The sequence below is a fragment of the Physeter macrocephalus genome, chromosome 2 (genome assembly GCF_002837175.3).
Source record: "Physeter macrocephalus isolate SW-GA chromosome 2, ASM283717v5, whole genome shotgun sequence".
In the NCBI taxonomy this organism is placed as follows: domain Eukaryota; kingdom Metazoa; phylum Chordata; class Mammalia; order Artiodactyla; family Physeteridae; genus Physeter; species Physeter macrocephalus.
In genome coordinates, this window is record NC_041215.1 from 7,215,757 (window position 1) to 7,241,250 (window position 25,494).

A 25,494-nucleotide genomic window follows, 5' to 3' on the forward strand; every position below is an offset into this window, starting at 1 on the left:
TGCTTCTGGGTGGAATTGCCAGTGGATGGCAGGTGGCACGTATTTTTTTTTCACAGCAGGAATCTTCTCTCAATAGATGTTTTTTCAAATTTACAGCTCTTTAGTCTTTAAAAATAAATTTGTGGGAAAGGTGAAGATTATGATCAAAGTTTATAAAATCATAGAAAAGATTGTGACCAAATCCCTCAGTATAGTGTCCCTCTGTCTTTATTTTTTCTTAATTACTCTTCAAGAAAAATACTGGTTTTTAAGTATTTGGTTTGTAACCAGATACCATCATGTGAACCTTTTTCTTACATATTTTATAATTTATTCTTTTGGATTTTCTAGATAGTTGTGTCATCTGCAACTGCCTGATTTTTTTTTCAGTATATGGATCTTTCATTTTTTTTATATTGGCTAGAACTTCAGAACAGTCTCAATTAATAATGGTAATAGCAGACATCTTGTCCTCAATATAATGCCTGTGATGTTTTATTATCAAGTGTGATACTGGTTACATGATTATTTTGAGATAGAACTACTAGAATGTAATAAGCTCCATGAGAGCAGAGTTTTTTTGGTTTTGTTAACTGCTGTATTCCCAGCATATAAATTTGATCCTAGTACATCATAGGCTCTCAAATATTTATTGACTGTTCTTCCATTCTTGGTATATTAATATATCAAGAGTGGATGTTGAATTTAATCAAGCACCCTTTTGATATCTGTTGAAATTACTTTTTAATTATAGTATATTATTTGAATAGGGTGCTGGATTTCTGAAAATATACTCCTAAGTGAAATTTAGTTATTCAGCACTATTTTTGAGCAATTAAATTCTAGGCTCTGGCACTATGCCAGCAAATAAGACTAAGTCCCTACTCTCATGGAGCTTAATTCTAGGTAATTTAACTTTGCAATAAATGCTATGAATAAGATGAGTATAGGAAATAGAACAAAGAGGATCAGGAAAGTTATTTTAATAGGGTGGTCAAGTAAGGCCTTTCTGGTGAGGTTATGTTTGAGCTGACACCTGAATAATGAAAAGGAATAATGAATGTGAACATTTAAGGGGAATGCATTGTAGGCAGAGGGAATGATGTTGCTCTGTGTGATACTCTGGTGTTGTCTCCTTGTTAGGCTTTGATTTCAAGCATATGCTGGCTTTATAAAATGACTGACTTGATAAAAAGAGTTGAGAAGCCTCGATAGCATAGATGTGAAAGAAAGCACTTGAAAACTTATTTCTGCCTGTTCTTTATTATAACTTCTTCATGGTTTCCCCATTATTCATAATCTATTTGTTGATAAGCTTTCTTAGAAGATGCTTTTTTCTTAGAGATTTCCAGGTTATTTAGCATAGGCTATACAAAGCAGCATATCATTTACTCTCTTCTGTGTCTGTTCTATTATCCTCTCTTCTCATTGTTTTTATCATGCTTATTTTCCTTTTTTAAAAACAAGACTTGCTGGAGACTAGTTTATTTTATTTGTTTTGTTTATAAAAAGCTCTTCTATTTTACCAGTTTTTTTTCTGTTTATTAAGCAAAATCTCTCTTTAATGTATTTTTTCATACTTTTGTAGGTTTACGTTCTTTTTTTTAGCATTATGATTTTTGCAGCTTGGTTAATTTTTTTTTTTTTGCGGTACACGGGCCTCTCACCACTGCGGCCTCTCCCGCCGCAGAGCACAGGCTCCGGACACACAGGCTCAGCGGCCATGGCTCACGGGCCCAGCTGCTCCGCGGCATGTGGGATCCTCTCGGACCGGGGCACGAACCCGTGTCGCCTACATCGGCAAGCCAGAGCACAGGCTCCGGACACACAGGCTCAGCGGCCATGGCTCACGGGCCCAGCTGCTCCGCGGCATGTGGGATCCTCTCGGACCGGGGCACGAACCCGTGTCGCCTACATCGGCAAGCGGACTCTCAACCACTGCGCCACCAGGGAAGCCCAGCTTGGTTAATTTATTTGTACTCTTTCTTGCATTTAAGGCTGTGAATTTTCTTCTGAAACTGTATTTTAAAAGTTTTTTTATTTTCTTCTTTGGCCCAAGAGTTATTTAGAAACATATTTGGAATTCCTAGTAGCTTGCTTTTTTTTGTTTATCTTTTTCATATTAATCTTTCATTTTATTTATATAATTTAATATTTATATATTAAGGTCCTTGTCATTTAATAACATTCCATTAACATTATGAAATACATATTTTTTAAAAATTAAATTCTTAAAATTTAGAGAAAAATATCGAGATAAAAGGAGCCACCATGTACCTACCATCCAGCTCCTGAAAGCAAGTATTTTGCAATACTTGTTTCAAATTTCTTTTAAACAAATACAGATAAAATTGAAGCTCCCATTGTCAGTTGCTTGCATGTCATCCCTGTCTGCACCCCCTCCCTTTCTTTCCCTTCTTTCCTAGAAGTAACCACTGTTGACAACAGTGGCTGTCAAGGAATGTGTTTTTTGTGGGATGAAGGTTTGGTGTCTGTATTCAATCAAGCTTATTAAATGTACAATTAAAATCTGCTGGTTTGGGCTTCCCTGGTGGCGCAGTGGTTGCGCGTCCGCCTGCCGATGCAGGGGACCCGGGTTCGCGTCCCGGTCTGGGAGGATCCCACATGCCGCGGAGCGGCTGGGCCCGTGAGCCATGGCCGGTGGGCCTGCGCGTCCGGAGCCTGTGCTCCGCAACGGGAGAGGCCGCAGCAGAGGGAGGCCTGCATACCACAAAAAAAAAAAAAAAAAAAAAAAAAAAAAAAAAAATCTGCTGGTTTTTTTTTTTCTGGTTACTTAATAAGACTACTTGACATGATGAACTTGAATGTGGTTTTATAGATTTCTTTATTTTTCATTGGTAATGTCTTTTTCTCCTGATTACAAAATCAATACATGTCTTCAAACAATTTAAGAGTTTATAAAGTTGAAAATGACAGTTCTTAATAACCATACTTGAGATAACTACTTTTGATGTTTTAGTATATTATATGTCCTTCCAGACTTTCTTATATATACACCTCTGCTTAGTGTGCTGATAATATTAACTTTCCCAATGTTAATAACAAATATATCAAAGAGAATGCTTTTCTATATGCTGTGAGAAGGCAGTACATGGTGCAAATAAAATGCATTAATAAATTCTATGTATATTTGGTGGGGGAGACGTTCTAACTTTTATATAGTTTAACTATTTTATTTGATGCCTGAAGACCCGTGGCCGTTAGAACTTTCTTGTAATAATATATCCTTTGTTAATATCAGATGATGCTTTTTACTTTAAATTCTAATTTGGTTTATTACTATTGCTGCCCCTGCTTTATTTATTTATTGTTTTACAGTTAATCTGGTATAATGTCAACCATGCTTTAACATGAAATGATGTATAGAAATATTAAAAACTTGTTGCAAAAATACCCATGCACCCACACAGGAAAAGAATTCCAAAGTGTTAAGAAGAAAATGCTCACCCTTAATCCCATCATTTCATGGATAGCTCGTGTTAAATTTTAGTGTATATCCTTTCAGACTATTTTTGTTTGTTTATATGGGTATATACATTTATATATAATTTTCTTGTTACACAAATGGGATTATGCTATATTTACATTTTTTCACTTTTAGTAACTCATAAAAATAATACATAAAATACATAAAGATAACTGTCGTTTGAAGACATACAGATGGTGTCCAATAGGCACATGAAAAGATGCCCAACATCACTAATTATTAGAGAAATGCAAATCAAAACTACAATGAGGTACTATCTTACACCGGTCAGAATGGCCATCATTAAAAAGTCTACAAATAACAAATGCTGGAGAGGGTGTAGAGAAAAGGGAACCTCCTACACTGTTGGTGGGAATGTAAGTTGGTGCAGTCACTGTGGAAAACAATGTGGAGGTTCTTCAGAAAACTAAAAATAGAATTACTGTGTGATCTAACAATCCCACTCCTGGGCCCATATCCAGATAAAACTATAATTCAAACAGATGCATGCACCCCTGTGTTCATAAGCACCACTATTCACAATAGCCAAGACATGGAAACAACCTAAATGTCCATTGACAGATGAATGGATAAAGAAGATGTCATGTGTATATACAATGGGATACTACTCAGCCATAAAAAAGAATGAAATAATGCCGTTTGTAGCAACATGAAGCCTAAGGTTAAATATGAAAAAAATCCTGCTCAGATCATTTGCCTACCACTATTTCTCAGTCCTATACCCCCAACATAGCAATATTAACAATTTCTTTTGCTTTTTTCCCAGATATTTTTGTGCCAGTCTAAAAATATGTATATTTTTCTCCAAAGAGCTTCTGTTTATATGGGCTGTATCTATTGATATCTATTACCATATGACAAATTAAAACTGAAATTGTTCTGTTTATTAATTCACTTTAAAAATAATAAACTCGGGACTTCCCTGGTGGCGCAGTGGTTAAGAATCTGCCTGGCAGTGCAGGGGACATGGGTTCGATCCCTGGTCTGGAGGATCCCACATGCCGCGGAGCAACTAAGCCTGTGCCCCGCAACTGCTGAGCCTGTGCTCTAGAGCCCGTGCTCTGCAACAAGAGAAGCCACCACAATGAGAAGCCCACGTACTGCAATGAAGAGTAGCCCCCGCTCGCCTCAACTAGTGAAAGTCGCGCAGCAATGAAGACCAAATGCCAAAAAATTTTTTTAAATAATAATAATAAATAAACTCATTACATGTTAACATAAATGTTTGCAGACTTTTCTGTCTGACTTAATAGAAAACAGCTGGATTTTCATATTTACTTCTGCTTGTAATCTTTTGTGATATGTAGTTTTAGTTGAAGTATGAAGAAAATCTGGCTTCACCCACGTATGTAGTTTACCATTTTAACCATTTTTAAGTGGCATTACAATTTAGTGGCATTAATTTAATTACATTTACATTGTTGTTCAACAATTACCACTATCCATCTTTTTTTTTTTTAATTTATTTTTGGCTACATTGGGTCTTTGTTGCTGCGCGTGGGCTTTCTCTAGTTGTGGTGAGAGGGGGCTACCCTTCATTGTGGTGCGCGGGCTTCTCATTGTGTTGGCTTCTCATTGCAGAGCACAGGCTCTAGGCGTGCTGACTTCAATAGTTGTGGCACGCAGGCTCAGTAGTTGTGGCACACGGGCTCTAGAGCGCAGGCTCAGTAGCTGTGGCACAGGGATTTAGTTGCTCCCTGGCATGTGGGATCTTCCCAGACCAGGGATCGAATGTCCCCTGCATTGGCAGGCAGATTCTTAACCACTGCGCCGCCAGGGAAGTCCCACCACTATCCATCTTTAGAACTTTTTCATCGTCCCAAACTGAAACTCTGTACACATTAAACAATTAATTCCCATTACTGTCTCCACCCAGCCTCTGGTAACCACAATTCTACTTTCTGTCACTGTAAAATTTGACTATTCTAGATACCTCATATAAGTGGAATCAGACAATATTTGTCCTTTTGTGTCTGGCTTATTTCACTTAGCATAACGTTTTCAAGATTTATCCATGTCACAACATGTATCAATGCTTTATTTTTTTAATTATCAAATAATATTCCTTGTATGAATATACCACAATATCTTTATCCATTCATCAGTTGATAAACATTTGGATTGTTTCCCTTTTCACTTCTTGTCATTAATGTTGCAGTGGATGTTAGTGTACAAGTTTTTGTGTGGACATATGTTTTCATTTCTCCTGGGTATATATCTAGGAGTGGAATTGCTGAATCATGATAACTATGTTTAACCTTTTGAAGAACTGCCAGACTGCTTCCAAAGAGGCTACACTATTTTACACTCCCAGTAATGGTATATGATGGTTCCAATTTTTCCACATCCTCACCTACAACTTGTAACATCTGTCTTTTATTATATTACATTCATTCTAGTGGTTATGAAGTAGTATCTTGTGATTTTGATATGCATTTTTCTGATAGCTAATAATGTAGTACATCTTTTTATATACTTCTTGGTCATTTGTTTATCTCATTTGGAGAGATGTCTATTCAAATCCTTTGCCCATTTTTAAATTGAATTGTTTGTCTTTTCAATGATGAGTTGTAAAATTCTTTATATATACTGTAGATACTAGATGACCCTTATCAGATATATGATTTGTAAATATTTTCTCCCATTCTGTGGGGTTGTCTTTTGATTCTGTGTTAGTGTCCTTCGATGCACAAAAGTTTTCAGTTGTGATGAAGTCCAGTTATCTATTTTTTTCTCTTATTGCTTGTGCTTTTAGTGTCTTATCTAAGAAACCATTGCCTAATCCAAGGTCACAAGATTTTCACCTATGTTTTCTTTTGAGTTTTATAATTTCAGCTCTTATATTTAAGTCTGTGATGTATTTTGAGTTAATTTTTGTATATAGTGTGATTTAGGGGGTCAGCTTCATTATTTCGCATGTGAATATTGTCTCAGCCTCATTTGTTGAAAGACTATTCTTTCCCCATTGAATTGTGTCTTAATATTTGAAAACATGAAACCTAGAGGACTACCTGAAGTTAGCCACATGGCAAAGTTTAAAGCCAACTGTCAAGGTTAGAGGGCACACAAGTCCTCCAAAAGACCACACTCACTTCTTTTTTTTTAAAAAAAATTAATTATTTATTTATTTTTATTCATTCATTCATTCGTTCATTCATTCATGGCTGCGTTGGGTCTTCGTTGCTGCCCGTGGGCTTTCTCTAGTTGTGTTGAGAGGGGGCTACTCTTTCGTTGTGGTGTGCAGGTTTCTCATTGCGGTGGCTTCTCTAGTTGCGGAGCAGGGGCTCTAGGCGCACGAACTTCAGTAGTTGTGGCACACGGGCTCAGTAGTTGTGGCTCGCAGGCTCTAGAGCGCAGGCTCAGTAGTTGTGGCGCACGGGCTTAGTTACTCCATGGCATGTGGGATCTTCCCGGGCCAGGGCTCAAACCTGTGTCCCCTGCATTGGCAGGCGGAATCTTAACTACTGCGCCACCAGGGAAGTCCCCACCCTCACTTCTGACAGCAGCTGCAAGTTCAAGGTGTTCCTGAAACCACCTTCAGGTTTGATAATTCACTAGAAGAGCTCACTGAAAGCTATTATAACTCATGGTTACAGTGTATTACAGGGAAAGGATACAGATTAAAATCAGCTAATGAAAGAGACACTTAGTGCAGAGTCTTGAGTTCCAAACACAAAGATTCCTTACTCCTCTCATGGAATCAGGACATGTTACACCCCTGGCACAAGTGTGTGACAATATGCATGAAGTATTACCAACCAGGGAAGCTCACCTCAGCTTCAGTGTCCAGAGTTTTCACTGGGGCTTCATTACATAGGCATGATTGATTTGATTGGTTGCCTATGTAATTGAACTCAGTCTCTAGGTTGACTGATACTGCATTACCCAAAATCCCCAGCCTAAATTACATGGTTGGTCTTTCTAGGGTGGTCAGCCCTACCCTAGGATCCCATAGCAAAGATACTCTTATCAGGTGTGACATAGATTACCTCCAGAAGTCGAAGGCAGAGATCAGACCTCCTCTTGTGTAAGGCCAAATTTTTTTACTACACTGGGACAAATACCCATTTTCAGGGGCAGAGTTAGGAAAGGAATGAGACTTTTTACTGAAGATCGTCTGTCTGCCAGGAATTATATTAGAATCTTTGTGGATGGTCACCTCATTAATTTTTCAAATTAACCCTGAGAAGTATTGTTTCTTCATTTTGCACATGAAAAACTGAGGCACAGAATCCAAGCAACTTTTCTGAGTGCTGGAGCTAGGATTCAGACCTAAGTTTCTCTGCTCCAAAGCCAAGCTTTCCATCAAACACCAACCCATCAGGATTGCTCCATTGCACAGGTCTGGGGACACAGTCTACATTGCTGTGTTCTCTGTGGATGGTTTTCCTTACGCTTGTACAGTGAAGCACCTTGTATCCCAGCCACCCTAAATAACACATACCATCTGAATAAAAGCAGTGAGCTTCCAGACAAGTTCCTAGTACTCCTCTACTGTGTATGAATTCTGGACCATCACCACCCATTGCCTCCCACCATAGCAAGTTAAAGAAAGGTTCATGAATATATACTCCCTGGTGACCTGTTTCGAAACACCAGCAGTGGTTGTCTCATCTCTTCTAGGTTGATTTGGGCATCACTGAAGCTCTTGCTATTCTTATCTTCTCAGGCTGCTGTACAGGACAGATTGAATGAGCAAGAGGGTGTACCAAGTGTTTTCAACCCACCACCATCCCGACCCTTGCAAGTTAATACAGCTGACCACAGGATCTACAGCTATGTTGTTTCAAGACCACAACCAAGGGCAAGTTATTTCATAGCTGGAATTTCTCCCTTTTTTATTTTAAAAGTTCTTTCACTTGGTTATGTTGATCTCTATATGATAGGAACAAAAGGAATATTCAGAATATAAACCTGTTAGCTTGACCTAGCTCCTTGGTAGATTTATTGGGTTTATAATTTTTCCTTTATTCCTTAATGAACCAATGAAAGTATCCTTTTTTTTCCTGTTTCTATGCCAGTTATTTGAAGAGTTTTCTGTGCCTTGTTTATAGCACTTCATCTACATGTATTTACCTGTCTAAAAATGTTCGCTATGTGTTTAATAGATCTTCCACTTTTAAGTTAGAGTGTTTACTGAATTCTTTGTTGCTTCATTTTACTTAATTTTAAGCTACTTCTAGGGAAGTACTTGTAATCTCTGTGGGAGCCTTGGCCATATCTTTGAAATTAGTCTTGAAGGGCTAGCAGTAAGAAGGTGGTTTAGTTAAATTCAGCAGGCATTTAAGAGTGTTCCAAGGTACTTGATATTTTGCTGTTGGGGCTCTAGAGATGGATAAAGAGGCATTCTTCCCTCTTCAAATTATTCACAGTCAAATTAGGGAAGTCAGGTGTGTATACTGATAGTGAACACTCCAGAGAACTTTTTGGAGTTTCTTATTCTTGGAGTTACACTCACCTCTTATACTTGGATTTAAAATTTACTCCATCACTCCTTTTTGTGGAGTACTTGATAATGTTTTAAAAATAGTTTCTAAGTAGCTGTTTGGGGGTATTCTGAAGTAGAACAGCACAGATTCCTAGAGCAATTATATGATTCAAGGAGTAGTTCTAGGGAATTCCCTGGGGGTCCAGTGGTTAGGACTGTGCACTTTCAGTGCTGAGGGTCCAGGTTCAATCCCTGGTCAAGGAGCTAAGATCCTGCAAGCCGTGTGGTGTGGCCAAAAAAAGAAATCATTTTTTTTCTTTTTTAAATTAAAAAAAAAAGGAGTAGTTCTGTATGTGTCCAATGTTTCTCCAGTTTGTTTTGGGCTTGACTGTGTTTGGGACCCTAATGTCCACTAATGGAGCTCCAGAGCTCTAGAGCTCCCTGGCCATGGACACAGAGGGTCTCAGATTAACACAATATACCGTGTAAGAAATGCTTTGTAAGCTATAGAGCCCTATATATTTGCTACTTAATAATAAGAGCAGCAATAATCAACACTTTTAAAATAATAAGAGTATTACCAAGATTAGCAGCTGTTTGGAGATTTATAATTGTGGTTAATATAATTATTTGTCATTTGTATACAAATGTCCAAGGTAGCAATAGTGGTTATCTTTCTTGTTATTTCTATGTACCACATTTTAATGTATTAAGTCTAAAAAGGAAAGAATGAATATTTATGATTTGGGGAGGAAAACTTGCAACTGAATTTGACAGCTAATGTAAGTAGCTGCAGAATAAGCGTTCAAGCAGATGTAATACAAAAATTATTGTATAAAAGAAAAATATAATAGTATTAGATGAAGTGAGGTCAAAGGTAGTTGGTTTTTAAGAAAGATGAGGTAGGCCAGGAAAAGGGAACCTTGTTTTGCAGAGAGAGAAATTACAAGAAAAGGACAAAAAAGAATGAAAATCTTAACTAGCAATTAAGGTATTAGGGATTGAGAGAATGATATCTAACTTTGTTTTTGGAATTTCAGGGGCTGCTTGGATGGGGTTATTACTTGATAATGCTTCCATTCCGGTTTACCTATTATACAATACTTGATATATTTAGGTATGTACCTTTGTATGTATGTGTTAGTAGTAACAAGGTAGACGTTGGAGCTGAAACATAGACCAGAATAAGGTTTATGCTCTATCAATTTTGGCTTGCCGGTTTGTCATCAGATTGAATACTTTTCCTGAAGTATTCATATAGCATGAAAATATTTTCAGTTTTTCAGACATAACAACAGATGTTATCATTTTCACAAATAAGTCTGCCTCCCTATCCCACGTTTGTCCCCCTACATTCCCTAGTTAATCTTCACACCCTTTCCTTTCCAACCTCTGTTATCTTTACTAGCTTCACACTCCTTCTAACTTTTACCCTAAATCATCTTACAACTCATAATCCCAACAAATTCTTTTGCTCTGAGATGACCTCCTTTCTTCTAGATTCCTCCTATAACAGTTTCATCATTCTAGACACACCTTCTGTACATTTTCCTCTGTCCTGGCAACCCATAGGTTGCTGGCACTGGAACCCTTCCATATGTGTACCACCTTGCTTCACACTTTCACCTTTCTTCTTAATTCCTTCATGTACCATTTGGAGAGCTCAGCACAGGAAGCTACAGAAAGGCTGGAAAATGTCAAGGGGCCCAAGGTTCTGGCACATCAGACTTGGGGTGTCTGGTCTGGAACTCAGTAGTAGATGAACCCACACCTAGACTTCATGGAGAACTAAAATGTTTTATGGGCATCCACACCAACAGATGGAGCTAGAACATGTCATCTGGGCCTTACATACAGGGCATTCTATACCTTCCTCTAAATATGGGCTAATCTTTGCCTTGCTTTAGGGAGCAGAGCCTGAAGGTAAGGACCCAGCAGCTGCAGAAGTGTTAGGATCAGACAATACCTAAGAATGGGCATGTAAAAACCTTTAAAATCGTAATGAAGTCTGAGTTGACATCTCTATTTTTTTTTAAAAGCTGATTGTCCTAAATTGTGTTGGCCATTGGAGTATATTGTAATGAGAAACAAAAAAATTAAAACCTTTATCCATTCATCAAAATTTGAAAACTTAAAGAGTAATAAGATAATCCTAAAATAATTGATTTCAGAGAAAGTTATCAAAACATTAATCTTCTTAAGGATTTCTAATCACTTCCCCACATACACAGCTTCTTACCTTTGTTTTTAATTTGCTCTGGAATGTTTGTGTCAGTGAGTTTGATTTGATTACTCAGGAGAAATTCCAAGTGAAATCATGTATATATGGGGAATTTGTTAAGGGGATAAGGAATTGGCTCAATATTTGGTAAGGAAGGTATCATAGTTTAGTCAGCTTTTCTGTGCTGATATTTCTTTAAGTATATGAATATTGTTTGCTTTCCTTGGGAAAAAATATGCATGGCATGTGTTACTAATTTTAATGCAACTGTATCATCCAAGTAACTTATTTAATGTTACATAGCACATTGACTTATCAAGCCCCTGCTCCTTTGCCTATTATGGAAACCCAGAGGATAAATAAATGGTACTATACAAATGTGATAAGATGGGCTCTTTAGAAACAGATGTGTGGTACCATCTTTAACCTTACAGTAACTGCCAGGTCTCCAACTCTGCCAGTGTTGTCTAGATCCGTTTTATAACTTCCTCCATGGATGCCATCAACCATAAATCACTGAGCAGAATTTACTTGCCCTGTTGAAGAGCAAGTCAGTCATGACTGCAAGTTTGGATTTGAAGTTCTTGTCCATAATTTGAATAGTTTGGGAATGTGGACTCATAATTCAAAATCCCAGGAGAACAGAAAGGAAAGGGAGAGGCAAGTAGAAGAACCAGAAAGAGATACACCTCTGTTCTAGAATAGCACTGTCTAATAGAACTTTCTGTGGTGATGGAAATGTTCTGTATCTGCAGTGTCTAGTATGGAAGCCACTAGCCACATGTGGCTGTTGAGCACTTGAAATGTGACTGGTGTGAGTGAGGAAGTGAATTTTTAAAATTGTATTTAATTAAATTAATTTTCTTGGTAATTTAGATAGCCACATGTGGCTCATGGCTGCTGTTTTAGACAGTGCCGTTATGGAGAGTCTGGGGGCACAGCCTGACCTGTGATCTTTTTGGATATTGCGTCTTCCTTTCCCAACTCTTACAGCCCTAAATTTTTCTGCAAAAAGCACTCAAGATTTGTTTAGGCCAGTGTTGGAATTTATAATTGTAGTAATTTGCATTCTTCTTAAACAGGCAGTGGTATAACACTTGCTGCTTTGTGGCTTTTGAGCCAGACTATACTCTCAGGTTTGATGGTCCACTCACAGACCGTTCACCTCCCTTTGCTGCCATGCCCATAGCTCTGCTATAGGAATCTTTACAAACTGGCCCACTCCATATGCACTACAGTAAGCTGATTCATGTGATATTTATTCCTTCCTCCCCAGGTTTGCTCTTCGTTTTATACGGCCTGACCCTCGCAGCCGGGTCACTGACCCCGTTGGGGACATTGTTTCATTTATGCACTCTTTTGAAGAGAAATATGGGAGGGCACACCCTGTCTTCTACCAGGGAACGTACAGCCAGGTCAGTGCCACAAACCATATAGATGCCAATTTATTGATATGATTCTATCCTGAAAGGAAAGCATAGCTTAGCACTGATCATGTCATTCTTTTATTCAGAAACTTTAAGTAGCTTTTTATTGCCTACACAAGAAGAGACCAAGCCCTTTAGCTGGGCCCTCCTTGATCTAATCCCAACCTCCTTTTGAGGTCTTTCCTGCATAATTTGTTTCCCTATACCCTAGGTTCCAGCTGACCATTCCCTTAACATACTCTGTACTTTCCCACCTCTGTGCCTTTGCTTTTGCTTTACTGTTTCCTCTATCTAGAATGCCTTCCTCACATTTTTGCTAATTGGAATCTTGCCCATCCTTCACCAGCTCATGTCACTCCCCTCTTGTACCCTTTCCTAATTGTTGCGCCCTACCCTGCCTACTTGCAATCTAAAATAGTAGTCTTTCCTTTTGTACTTTCATAGTGGTTTTCTTTTTTTTTTTAAATGTTATAGCAATTTCACATTCTTCCTTATTTTATAGTTGTTTGTGTTAATGTCTTATCTCCTGTACCAGACTGTAAGCTCCTTGTAGGCAAAACCTAAGTCTTGGATCCTTCACAGAATTGAATAAGGGGATAGACCATAGACTCAAAGCAACACATCTCATTCAACCCAAGCCACACAGACATTCGACTGTTGTTACCTCTCAGGGAAGCAAAAATTAGGAGTTCTATGGGTGTTGGGCATATCTCTAGTTTACCAGAGAAAAATGTAGAAGTAACACCTTATGCCTGAGGGTGGTTCTGCAGCCTCCAGGATTCCTGGATCTATCTGGAGAAAGAGAAAAATGCTTACTCTTGCTTCATTCTGCTTTTTCCCACTGGCTGCTCCCACCCCACTCAATGAGCATTAAGCACCTACTATATGCCATGCATTGTGCTCAGTGCTAGAGATACAGACATGAATGAGATGGGCGCCTCTCATACACCCTCTTTGCTGTAATCCTGAGGGTAGACCACCAGTGGTCGTTCAGGAAATCTTAATTAAATTTTAATGTACCTGAGATTCTACAAATGCAAAAGCATACACAGAAATCTGGGACACTAGCCTTGTCTTTGAAGATCTTTTAAACCCCATGCTCTTTAAAATGCCCTTGGGTCCCTCAGTCCCTCATCCCTGCTTGGTATGTGTGTGGCCTTGGATCAGGCTCATCTTCGCAGTATTTTTTATGTTGTAGCTGTAAAGTGGCAAAATTCTCATTTCCCTTTTCAGGTCAGATTCTCCTGTTTATATCTTCCTTTAGATTGTGGGAACAGCTGACTCTTCTGTGATTGGGCGGGGAGGGGGCCTTTTTTTGTCAGCCTGCCTACTCTCATGTGCCTGATAGAATTTAAATCCTAACAGCACTAAAACCTTTTTCATTGAAGCTTGTTAGCATGGACTTTCTGTAGGGAGAGAAATGCCAGGGGTATGAAGGTAGGAGCCCAGGAATTTTCTGGTTTTCTTGCTCACCTTATTCCCTCATTTCTTCTTTTGTTCCTAAATACGTAGCTGTATTCGTTAGGACCCTTAGCCTAATTAAAAGTTTGAGGCACAGTCATCATCATAATTTGTGATCTTCTGTTTCTCACAGGCGCTTAATGATGCCAAACGGGAGCTTCGCTTTCTTTTGGTTTATCTTCATGGAGATGATCACCAGGACTCTGATGAGTTCTGTCGGTAAGTGGATTGATTTTTTTTTTTTTCCTCTTTTCTGATCTTATCTACTGATAATTTGTAGTAAGCAAATTCTTCTCATGTCCTCTTCATCCCTCTCCACAGCACCACACTCTGTGCTCCTGAAGTTATTTCACTAATAAACACTAGGATGCTCTTCTGGGCATGCTCCACAAACAAACCTGAGGGATACAGGGGTAAGTCGTGTTTCTTTTGCCTCATTGAGATTGTTGAGATATCTTTGGAATAATCTGGAAGGACATGCCATTTATTGCATGATTATTCGGTGGCTGACCAATCCTCTCAGCAGTCCTGAGAGATGGGGGTTGTATTAGCTCCACTTTATGGTTTAGGAAACAAGCTCAGAGAGTTTAAGCCACTGGCCCAGGATCATACAGTTAGCAAGTTTTGGAGCAAGCTCAGGTCTGTCAGACTCTAGCCCATTCATTACAGTTAACCATTGCCAGAGCCTGTTTTATTTTTAAAAATACCCAGTCCTAGCCAGCAGCTTGCCTTTAATCTTAATGAGCTTTTTACTGAAGAGTTTATTCTTGTCATCAGCAATTTTAACAGAGCTTCTTGCACAATGAGTTTGAGTACCCTGAGTGCTGATAGGGATTCAGAAAGCTCAGATCTTTGCTGACTATAACTAACGCTTAACTGGAGGTAAATATCTTTAGAAGTCAGTATAAGATATAAAGGCATCTAGTGAAGGAAAATGTAGTTACTTTGCAGCTACTTCTATTCAGCAACTTTTGAATATATACTAGCATACCAGGTGCTGTGCTAAATCCTGAGAACCAAAGATGCAGCAGATGTTTTGTCTACATCCTGGAATCCGAATTGTTATTCCTAATTGGTTTTTAAACATCTGATAAGTTCCTGCAGTATATGTTTTGCCATTCTCTTATGGCTTTGGGTGTGAGGAGTGATAGATAGAAGGAGACTAAGGATATTTTTAATAGAAGCTTAAATCTCTTCTTTCAAATCATAAGGTAAAACAGGTAAAACTCTGTAATTGTAAAATCTTGGTTATTTGGAAGACCAACTTTCTAAACTCCTCAGAACAGAAAAGCTAGCCCTTTTTTAGTGGGTGGGGGTGGGTGGGACATAGGAAAAGGGGATAAAGAAGGGATTGGATAAGAGGAACAAAGGACAGGGAAGATGATGGTGGAGATCCTCACCAGTAAAACATAAAGCTTGAGACTTGCAGCCTTGTCCCCTTTAGGCTTGACCCCGACACAGGGGGAAATTATGCTGAGCAGTAGCCAGAGTCTTTGTAGATCCTTTTCCTTCCATCAAATAGACATTGTTCTTGAACTCTGCAGCCTGCCCTAGCATCATCATGACAACCACACCCCACCAGAAAAGCCTGTCCTACTCTAATCAAATTACCTGGGAATAGAAACACAAATATATAACAACAACAGCAAAAAGATTGAGAAACTAGGAGAGAAAAAGGTAGGCAGGGAATAAATGACACCTCCCTTCTTTCCCAACTGAGACCATAGCAGTTCTCTCTTGCTTGTTGTTTAAAGTCTAAGAATTAATCTGTTTTATCCCTAAGTCCTGCCCTTGATCTTTTGGGTCTTCTTTCTGTCAGTCTCGCAGGCTTTAAGAGAAAACACCTATCCATTCCTGGCCATGATTATGTTGAAGGATCGGAGAATGACTGTGGTAGGACGGCTAGAAGGCCTCATTCAGCCTGATGACCTCATTAACCAGCTGACATTTATCATGGATGCAAACCAGACTTACCTGGTGTCAGAACGCCTAGAGAGGTACAGGGGAGTTCCTCTCTGGAACTGAGACCAGCTGTAGACTTGGGTGCCTTACCTGGGGCTCCACAAATCCTGACTTCTTCTCTGTTAGGCAACTTTAAAAGCCTTGTCCATTTAGTGTTAAAATATTTATATATTTTGACCTAAATAACTCCATCAGATCATCTTTTCTTGGAGATGTGATTCAAAATAAAGACAGGACTCTATGCTCAGGAATGTAAATTGTGTCATTTAAAATAGCTGAGCATGATATAAAGAACTTAAATGTAAAAAATGAGGAATGGTTATAACTTGGTTATAACTCCTCCCCCATCACATAAGTAATGTACATTAATTAATGTAGAAAATTCAGGAAACATAGAAAAGCACAGAAGAAATTTTAAATCACTCATAATCCTACCACCACTTTTAACATTCTGGGATATTTTCTTTTAATTTTATAGACACAGACACATACACTCCTACGTACATACACAATTTTTTGGAGAGAAAAAGAAGTATCCCAAAATGTTACAGTGCTTTCTCTTTGATTAGTAAAACTCTGAATAAGATTTTTCTATATTTGTCACATCTTCTAAAATGTGTGTATGTGGTTTTTTGGTTTTATGAAAGCAACATACACAAAAAGGTTGTAACCCAGAAAGGTATTTACCTATAAAATATGATCCCGCTGATCATTTTATGGCAATAATATTTTGTTACTTCTGTTAGGATTGGGGGGAAAGGATAGTTTTACATGGAAAGTTAAAAAGAGAGGGAAAAGCTTGCCATTTCTTTTTCTGCCAAATTAAAGGAAGAAAAGAGATGGCTCATTCAGATTCTGCATGAGAATCTGAATCCCTTATGGTAGTGTTAACTGGTCATCTGCCAAGATTGTCAACCTTTTTAACCCCCTAAAAAATTTCAATATAAGAAAACACAGAACTTTGTGAGATTTATTTTTTCCCTCTGTGCTTTTGATCTGTCCACAGGGAAGAACGAAACCAGACCCAGGTGCTGAGACAACAACAGGATGAGGCCTACCTGGCCTCTCTCCGGGCTGACCAGGAGAAAGAGAGAAAGAAGCGGGAGGAGCGGGAGCGGAAGCGGCGGAAGGAGGAAGAGGTGCAGCAGCAGAAGTTGGCAGAGGAGAGACGGCGGCGGGTAAGGAGCCTGTCTTTATTTACTTCTGGTGACTCCCAAACTGGTCTTTTCTCAAGTGTGAAAGAAAAAAACTAGATGATAGGATTGTGAGTGATTTAAATTCTCCATGCCATTTTAATATTTACTACATTTTCACGAAAAGTATTTTTTAATTGTTTGAAAATTTTATTAAAACAAATACAAGAGTAAGTAAAAGTTAGGCAGAGCAGCTCTGTTCCATGAAAAGTAAGTATAAATAGATAATAAGCAGTTCAATATGCTAATTCACAGCAGTAGATTTTAAGCACTCATTCTTAGTACCAGTGTTTAGCTCATCTGACATTTTGTTCATCATCTTGTTTCATTGCATATTGCTGCTTGATTATAGCCAGGGTCTTTTAGTCATTCCCTTTTTTCTAACAGTTACATACCTTAACATAGTCCATAAATAATACATGTGATGCAATAGTATGTAATCAAATAAATATAATTTGAATTAGGGTGTTTCTGACCCTTGCCAAGAAGTTTTTCTTCTGATACTGGTCATTAATTTTTCATCTGACTACCCAGTAAACCTACATGATGTGATTGTGTTTCTTGTTTCCTTGTTCCCTAATTGGAGCCATAGTGCTTTGTGTCTCTACAGAATTTACAAGAGGAGAAGGAAAGGAAGTTGGAGTGCCTGCCCCCGGAGCCTTCCCCTGATGACCCTGAAAGTGTCAAAATCATTTTCAAATTACCCAATGATTCTCGAGTAGAAAGACGATTCCACTTTTCACAGTCTCTAACAGTAAGGACTGCCTAAGTTGTGTGAAGTGTATATAAAGTCTGGGCTGTCTGGGCTGTAGATGTGGAAACTTTTAAAGACTCTCAAGAGTGTTGTTGCTCTATCTGCTGCTCTGATGAACGGGAGGAAGGAGGTGGGGCAGAGAGAAGAGTGCACTGAATTATTGTAGGTTCCTTCAGGTCTAGCTGCCAACTCAAAGCAGTTATTAAGGTTTCATTTTATCATGTTTGAGCTCTGCTAAGAAGAAAAGATACCTTACCAAGAAGTCCCACAAAAGACTTGTATGTTGGAGGTGGGAGGCTCTTCCAAGCTGCTTGACTTGCATTGGCTTTAGAATCCCACCAGAACCCCTTGCTGTGTAGGAAAAGCTCTATCCCCGCGGCCCTAGAAGGACTGGAATTACACAACTGAATATAAGTGCATGTGCAGCTTGCATGCAGTTGTCACTCTTTCTTTCTACTCAGCCCATTAGAAGCCCCACTTAGTAGGGCTACCTTGTATATCTGGTGTCCATAGGTAAATAGTGTTTGTCATTCCATAGGGATGTAGTTAAAAGCAGAGACTCTCAGAGTCTCACAGAATGAAGATCAAATTCTCATTGTTCCAGTGTTAATAGATGTTTCCTTGGTCAGTTTACTTAATCTCTAAGCCTCAGTTTCTTCATCTGTAAAATGGGTATTATAGTCACTCTCTAATAGGATTGTTAGGATTAAGTTCATATGTAAAGTGCTCAACATTGTGCCTGGCTCATAGTAAGCATTCAAACGCTATTGTTTTTGGTGTTTATTATCAGAAGGAAGTTCCTGTTTATATTGAGCGTTGGTAAGTTGCCTTTCCAAGTTTACAACTATAATAGATTCTGCCATTTCCCTGATCATTTGAAATAATCAAGAATAAACTGCATAATAGAAATGTGGATGCTCTGTAGTCAGGTGAGGCTGGGTAGCACATTCATTACTTCTCCTGTTTAACTGGAAAACATTGGACAAGTTACAGAGTCTCTTATAGGGCCTCAGATATATCCCGTATGTAAAATGGAAATATAACCTGTCCTCTGATAACATTAAACTTAAGGTATATCAGGCACTGTGCTAGGCACCCTAGGGGTTATGCAGGTGAGTAAAGCATGGTTCTGGAATTCATGGAGCTTACTGACCAGTAAGGAATGTAAGACGATTCAAAGAGCTAATTCAGAGTAAAACGTTGTGAGGCATCCTGGTGAGAGAGAAGCAATAGCTTCCTCGTTTTATTTGTTTATCTCTCATTTATACATTGATTTATATGGGGGAAGGTGCTCACATCTCTAACTTGGGATTTTTTAGTTGGGAATAACATGAATGAGCCTCACACAGGACCTAGCATGTAATAGATGGTTTCTAAATGTTCATTCCCTTTCCGTGATGTGTTTCCTAACTACTGTTTTCTGTGTGGGTATTAGCTTGCAGCCATGTTCACTGACAGTTTCTCTGTAGTATGCCCAAGCGCTTATGGAGCTTTTACTCTCCAAACTCTCATTATCATTTTGTATATGAAAACCCTAACCAAAATTTCCTCTCTTGAGAGTTTTGGAGGAAAATCTATTAGAATTGTGGAATAGAATAGACTTTTAGCCAAATGGGAACCAACCCATTTGTTAAATATTTAATCCTTGTAGGCTTTTTAAATACGTTTACACTAAAAGTTATTTTTTAAAGAAGAAAAAAACTTCAGATGGAGAGAAATAATTCGTAAATGGGGACAAGGATCAGATGGGAAAGAAAGAAGTGTAAGAGGAGAGGTGTATTGGCAGTGCTGGCCTTTCATTTAACATTCATAGAGTTAATAACATGTAACTGAATAATGAGTTACAGTTTTTTAGTGCTCTTGCAGACTTTGTGTGATCTTCCCGTGAGCTCTACCCTTTATAAATACTCTCAATGAGTGAATGTTCAGCAAAATGCTCAGTTTGTGCATGATGCTCAGCTCTTGACAGGGGTTAAAAGCTAGGATAAAAAAGGATAAACTGTAGAAAAACCTCTAGCCTTCAAGAGTGAGCAGAAAAGTGGCAGCTGACTTTCTCCTAAATGAATGCATGTAAGAGAGAAACCAAATTATACTCAGCCCAGAAATCATTTTTCTATCCATTATGAACCAAAAGGGACCTGTAGAGGTGATTTCATCTGTTTCCTGATGGTATTGGCGCATTGCCAGTGATAAACAGAAAATGCCAGTGTTGTATCAGTGTTGAGTATTGTCAAGCAGTGACTGAAAAGGAAGCAAGATATTTTGCCCTTTTGTAAAACCCTTGTTGGGTTCATACCAAGAATACTTGGTGCAAGTCTAACTGATGCATCTCAAGAAAAGAAAAGGAGAATGAATGTTAATGGAAATTGCAAAGACAGAGAAAGGAACTGAAAGTGGTTAAGGTTGATGGACCAAAATATGAGAATTTTGTAAAATCATGAATGGATTAGGTGAGAGGAAAATGAATTGACTCCTTAAACGGATTTGTAGCAATAGCCTCTTCAGGCAGAGGGGAATAAACTTATGAGAGGTGGAACAAAAAGGAAATAGAAATAGATTCCCTCAAAAAAGTAAGGGTAAGTTGAATGGGGTGCTCCTGATCTTTGGGATGGACCTGAAAGAGGTTAACAGTGCCCTTCACCGCACATCCCTTAGAGTCTTGTTAAAAACAGAATTTGAGATAGAGAGGACCGTAGATCAGATCCAGGGTGCCTGTTCTTCATGTGTGGAGTTAAGAGACAGGGAAAAATAAGAATTTACCTGTACCTTGCCAGAGCCAGACCAGGGTGAAGAGGGCTTTCTCACAGAAGAGAGGTCTACGTGGAGGGTGTCAGATCGCGATCAAGTGAAGGAGGTGTGCATATGTGGGGGCACCCAGTGCAGAGAAGTCAGAGCTCAAGTGGCCTGGGGATGGGGTGGGTGTTAAATCCAGAACCAGGTAAGGAGGGTGTACATGAGGAGAGGGGAATCAACTCATGGCTCTCAGTATACAGGGGAAATACAAGATATAGATGCATATATGTGTGTACACATTGTCTGGCTTTCTCCACAGAGAGTGCTTGGGAACATCAGCACCCCAATAGCCATGAACATACCTAGCACCTAGACCATGGTTGTTATTTATTTATTTTCTGTTTTTTCGTTTTTGGCTGCACCACACAGCATACAAGGTCTTAGTTCCCCGACCAGGGATCAAACCCATGCTCCCTGCAGTGGAAGCGTGGAATCCTAAACATTGGACGTCCAGGGAATTCCCTAGATCGTGGTTTTTAAATAGCATTGTCCATTAAGAAGAATCACGGTTCCTTGGAGAAATGGCTGATTCCAGGACTGGGACAGGGAAAATACAAGATTAGCCTGGAACACCTTGTGCCACAAAGCAAGGAATTATTCAAAGAACGATGGAGACATGTCAGAAAGACACAGAGGCCAGCTTGATTGAGCTCCTCGCACTCCATATGAAACATTTTGAACATTAGAACCTATTGAATAAAATAGGAAAGCATGGCTCTATATTAATATAAATAAATAAATTGAAGAAAGTTCGAGGAGCCGAATGTCTCCGTAGTTTCAGAGTACCTCCCCACAAAATACTCATTAATAACAAAGGAGAAAAGACTAACTTAGAGCGGAGAGGCCTGGCAGGCATCATCTTAATCAAGTGGTCACAGTGGACATCATAGGTAATGGAGCAAAATGAAATTGTACTCCACCTGAATAGGATGCATTGAGTAGAGCACAGCATCATTTCTGTAATACTCCTGGCAGAGATGCATAACTGGAATCTAATCATGAGTAAACATCAGATAAAGGAATTGAGAGACAAAGTAACTGACCAGTAATCTTTAGGAGCGTCAAGGTCATGAAAGTCAAGGAAATCCTGAGGATTTGTTCCAGGCTAAAGGAGCAGACTTAGGAGATGTAACAACTACTAAATGCAACATACAATTAAAACTGGATCCTTTTGCTATAAAAGGCAACTGCCAAAACTTGAATGGGACCTGAATAAAAATTTAATGTACATTATTATATTACAGTAATAATGTATCAGTTAAGTTTCCTGATTTTGAGGGTTGTATTATGAAGGTGATTGCCCTGTTTGTAAGATATACACAAGTATTCTGGGGTGATGGGATATACAGTTGGTAGCTCGCTTTCAACTGGTTCAAAGAAAAAATTCTGTACCTATGCTTCCAACTTTTCTGTAACTCTTGATTATTTGTAAGTTAAAAATGTTTAACTTTATATCAGACAGGTTTTCAAAAAAGAAACAGATGGGTCAATTCAGAGTAGGACTAGCATTGGGCTGTGTAATAAATCTCTTAAAAGAGCTGCTGGACATGTTTGCTCTGTGAAATGGATCAACTTTGAAATGGAATTTCAATCTAATGTGATTACTTCATATCTCCAAGTTACCCTGGGGAGAGCTGGGGTATATTTGATTTCATGGTTGTGTGTGTGTCTGTCTTTGTCTTTTTCTCACTGCCCTTCTTTTTCTATAGGTAATAGAAAATTACCTTCTTTTTCTGCAGGTAATCCATGACTTCTTATTCTCCTTGAAAGAAAGCCCTGAAAAGTTTCAGATTGAAGCCAATTTTCCCCGGAGGGTGCTGCCCTGCACCCCTTCAGAGGAGTGGCCCAACCCCCCCACGCTGCAGGAGGCCGGACTCAGCCACACAGAAGTTCTCTTTGTTCAGGACCTAACAGACGAATGACACTTTTTCTTCCTCTCCTTTTCCACCCCAATCCCTAAAAGAAATGGAAAAAAAAAAAAAAAAAAATAAGAGAGAGAAATTCATATTATTATTATTATAATACAATATTTTTTTTAAAAGACTGCTGCATCCTAAGGAAGGATCAGAAACCATGCTGCCTGCAAAAGTCACCACCTGTGTGTGCACTCGAGGTTAGCAGTGAACGTTCCTGCTGGCAAACCCACCCTTCCCTACTGCCTCTGCAGCACACACCTTCCAATGAAAGGAGACTCTTCACCTCCAACCCAGCCATTGTCCCAACTGGGGAAGGGGACATTCCCACTAGATCTCATTCATTCTTGCTTTTATGGAAAATAAAAGTGAAAAAATCTCCAACAACCAGCTACTGCAGCATCTCCTGAGGACTTGCTTCTTCCACCTCTGAAGAAGAGAGGGAAGGGAAGGCACAGAGCAGAAATGTTCCTTGAACTTCCCACAATTTATGAATAACTTTAAATTTTTGTTGTTGTTGCTTTGTAATGACCAAAGGAATGAGGCTGACATAGGTGTATTTTTTTTTTCCTTAACATCATTTGATAAAGAGCCATTTCTTAAACCCATGAGTTCTTGCCCTGGGCTCCTTAGCCCACAAGAGTGTAATAAAGGTGTCCCAGGCTGGTTTGTGCTTATTTCTGCCATTGTCCCTCTCACGTTCCCAGAGAGGTTCTTTTTGGTCCTACTCTTGCTGTCCTTTCTTGCCACCTTTGCACCCCACTTGGTACAATGGGAGGAAATCTGGGTTTGTAGCCCTACAAAGGCTGTGTATGTACAGATACACCCATATACATAGTATGAACTCCGTGTAGACTAACCTATACGTACAACTGCAGCTTTTCCTTGGAATCTGGACCAGGTGGTCATTATGGGATCTGAACAAAGGATATGTGTTCTGACATGTGCATGCTATTCCTGCCCAGCCCTGAGCTTTTCTGAATTGCCAAGCTTGGTGCCTTTCCAGAGGACTAGCAGGGTCTGTGGTGGAACCAGCAGAACCATGTGAGAGTACCCCGCCTGTCTCACTGGGAATGTGGTCGTGGTGGTGGTGTTTTAAGGGTTGAAAGAACCGGAGGCCTTGAAGGGAGCCAAGACAGAACTCGGCCTGTGTAAAGTGTCGGAAGGCACATTTCAGTTTTTGATGTAGCCACCTGCTGGGGGCAGTTTTATCCTCTCCCTCTATTGCTGTGTTGAAGCAGTAGGGGTTTTTCCCTCTGATGTCTCATCTGTGATCGAGTTTATGGTCATGGGTACTGGGGTCAGGCCATGTATTCTCAGATGTCAGCATGAGCTGACAAGTATTCCAAAGTGTTCTGTAGCTAGACTTGCAGAACTTGTAACACTGCAACCTACTGAAGTTATTGCAGTTCCCTAGCGTGCTGTGAGGCCAGGGGTTCATGTCAACATAAAGCATAACTTGCTAGATTTGCAGCCTCCGAAGGCTTTCTCTTGCTTAGCTAAACCTAAGGACCATTCTTTTAGGTGACAGTGATGTGACTGCTCTTCTCTGCCACCCTTAGTGGTTGGGGTAAACACCAGGGGGCAGGGTGAGGAGTCCCATGGGAATCACCTGGGGAGCCTGAGAATTTCCCAGTGACCTTGGCACAGGTGTCTACAGCACCATCTCCAGGAAACTTTAATTTTGCTCCTGGCTGCCTGTTTTTCTTTCACTTTGTTTCCTGCTGTCCCAAGTCCAGATGAGTGGGAAATCGCTTTCCGACTGTTGTCATAAAATGTATCTGGAGTGACTAAGGATAAACCGTGTTCTCCGCTCTACCTTACGTGAAGTCGGCTTCCTGCTGACAACCATGCAAAGATGAATTTTTCCACTGAACTCGGAGCCACCCTCCCTGTCTGGAATGCAGAGCTGTTTCCCTGCGTAGGAGGGTATTAAGGACCTTCACCAGGCTGGGTGTACCAAGTATCTTTTCCACACCTCTTTGGGAAGTTGTAAATTTTTTTCTTAATAATTCAGTCTGCATCTTATTCCATGATGTGCACTTTACGCCTCTTGCATTTTGATAACTTGTCCAGTGAAGGAGGTCAGATGCCAGACTATTAAAGTCTATTCGTGTTGGTACAACTCTTGGGATGGCCTGTCCATTTACTTTAGTTTTCAGGAGGCTCCACCTGAAACACATACTTCTTCCTAGTGTTGAAACAACCCTGCTTTACTCAGTCCCGGTTCCTGTCTTCATGCTGACCTAGACCTGCTGCCTAGGTGCCATCTTCTTTCCTCCATGAAAGATGCACATTTTGTCAACGCCCGTACAATCTGTATGTTACTCCCAAGGACCTCTGGGGAACTTGATGGGACCTGCAAGTGAGAAAATACTGAGAAGCCGGTGATCTGCAAGCATTTGTTCTTCTTTCCAAATCACCTGATTATTTCAGCTGTTGTTTCCAAATGGCAAGTCATCAACTAAACAAAAAACACTTGTTTCCAGTTTTGTTCTGTACTCCCAAGACTAAAGTAGGTTCAGCTGAATTTCCATAGGAAATGACCAAGCAAAGATACCTAATTGAAGTCAGTCGAATTTCTGCAGCCTCAGTCTTTTCTTTCACTTCTGCAGAATTTCCTGCAGCAAATACTTCTTTCTCCTTGCTTGTTTTCACTGATGTTTGGATAAGAGATGGCCAATGGAGAATATTTCTTTAAAAAATAATAATAAGCTAAAAAGAACCTAGAATCTTCAACTGAGCAGTCATGAAAATTGCTAATGGTGCCAAGGCCGAGGAAAAAGTTACAGAAAATGACTGTGGGAAGGAGTGATAACCCCCAGAATGCAAAATCAGGAGTGTATTATCTGGTG

General features: G+C 39.5%; 1 protein-coding gene across 1 annotated transcript in view; it reads left to right on the forward strand.

The window, feature by feature from the left end:
• Positions 1-25,454, forward strand: part of FAF2 (Fas associated factor family member 2) — a 59,777-nt gene extending 34,323 nt beyond the window's left edge. Inside the window, exons 3-11 of the mRNA XM_007103170.4 lie at positions 8,157-8,291; positions 9,956-10,032; positions 12,413-12,551; positions 14,158-14,243; positions 14,346-14,437; positions 15,844-16,021; positions 16,993-17,164; positions 17,790-17,933; positions 22,466-25,454. Of these exons, the coding sequence (XP_007103232.1) occupies positions 8,157-8,291; positions 9,956-10,032; positions 12,413-12,551; positions 14,158-14,243; positions 14,346-14,437; positions 15,844-16,021; positions 16,993-17,164; positions 17,790-17,933; positions 22,466-22,648 (1,206 nt within the window). The 3' untranslated portion in view covers positions 22,649-25,454. The remainder of the gene's footprint in view (positions 1-8,156; positions 8,292-9,955; positions 10,033-12,412; positions 12,552-14,157; positions 14,244-14,345; positions 14,438-15,843; positions 16,022-16,992; positions 17,165-17,789; positions 17,934-22,465) is intronic.
• The last annotated feature ends 40 nt before the right edge of the window (positions 25,455-25,494 follow it).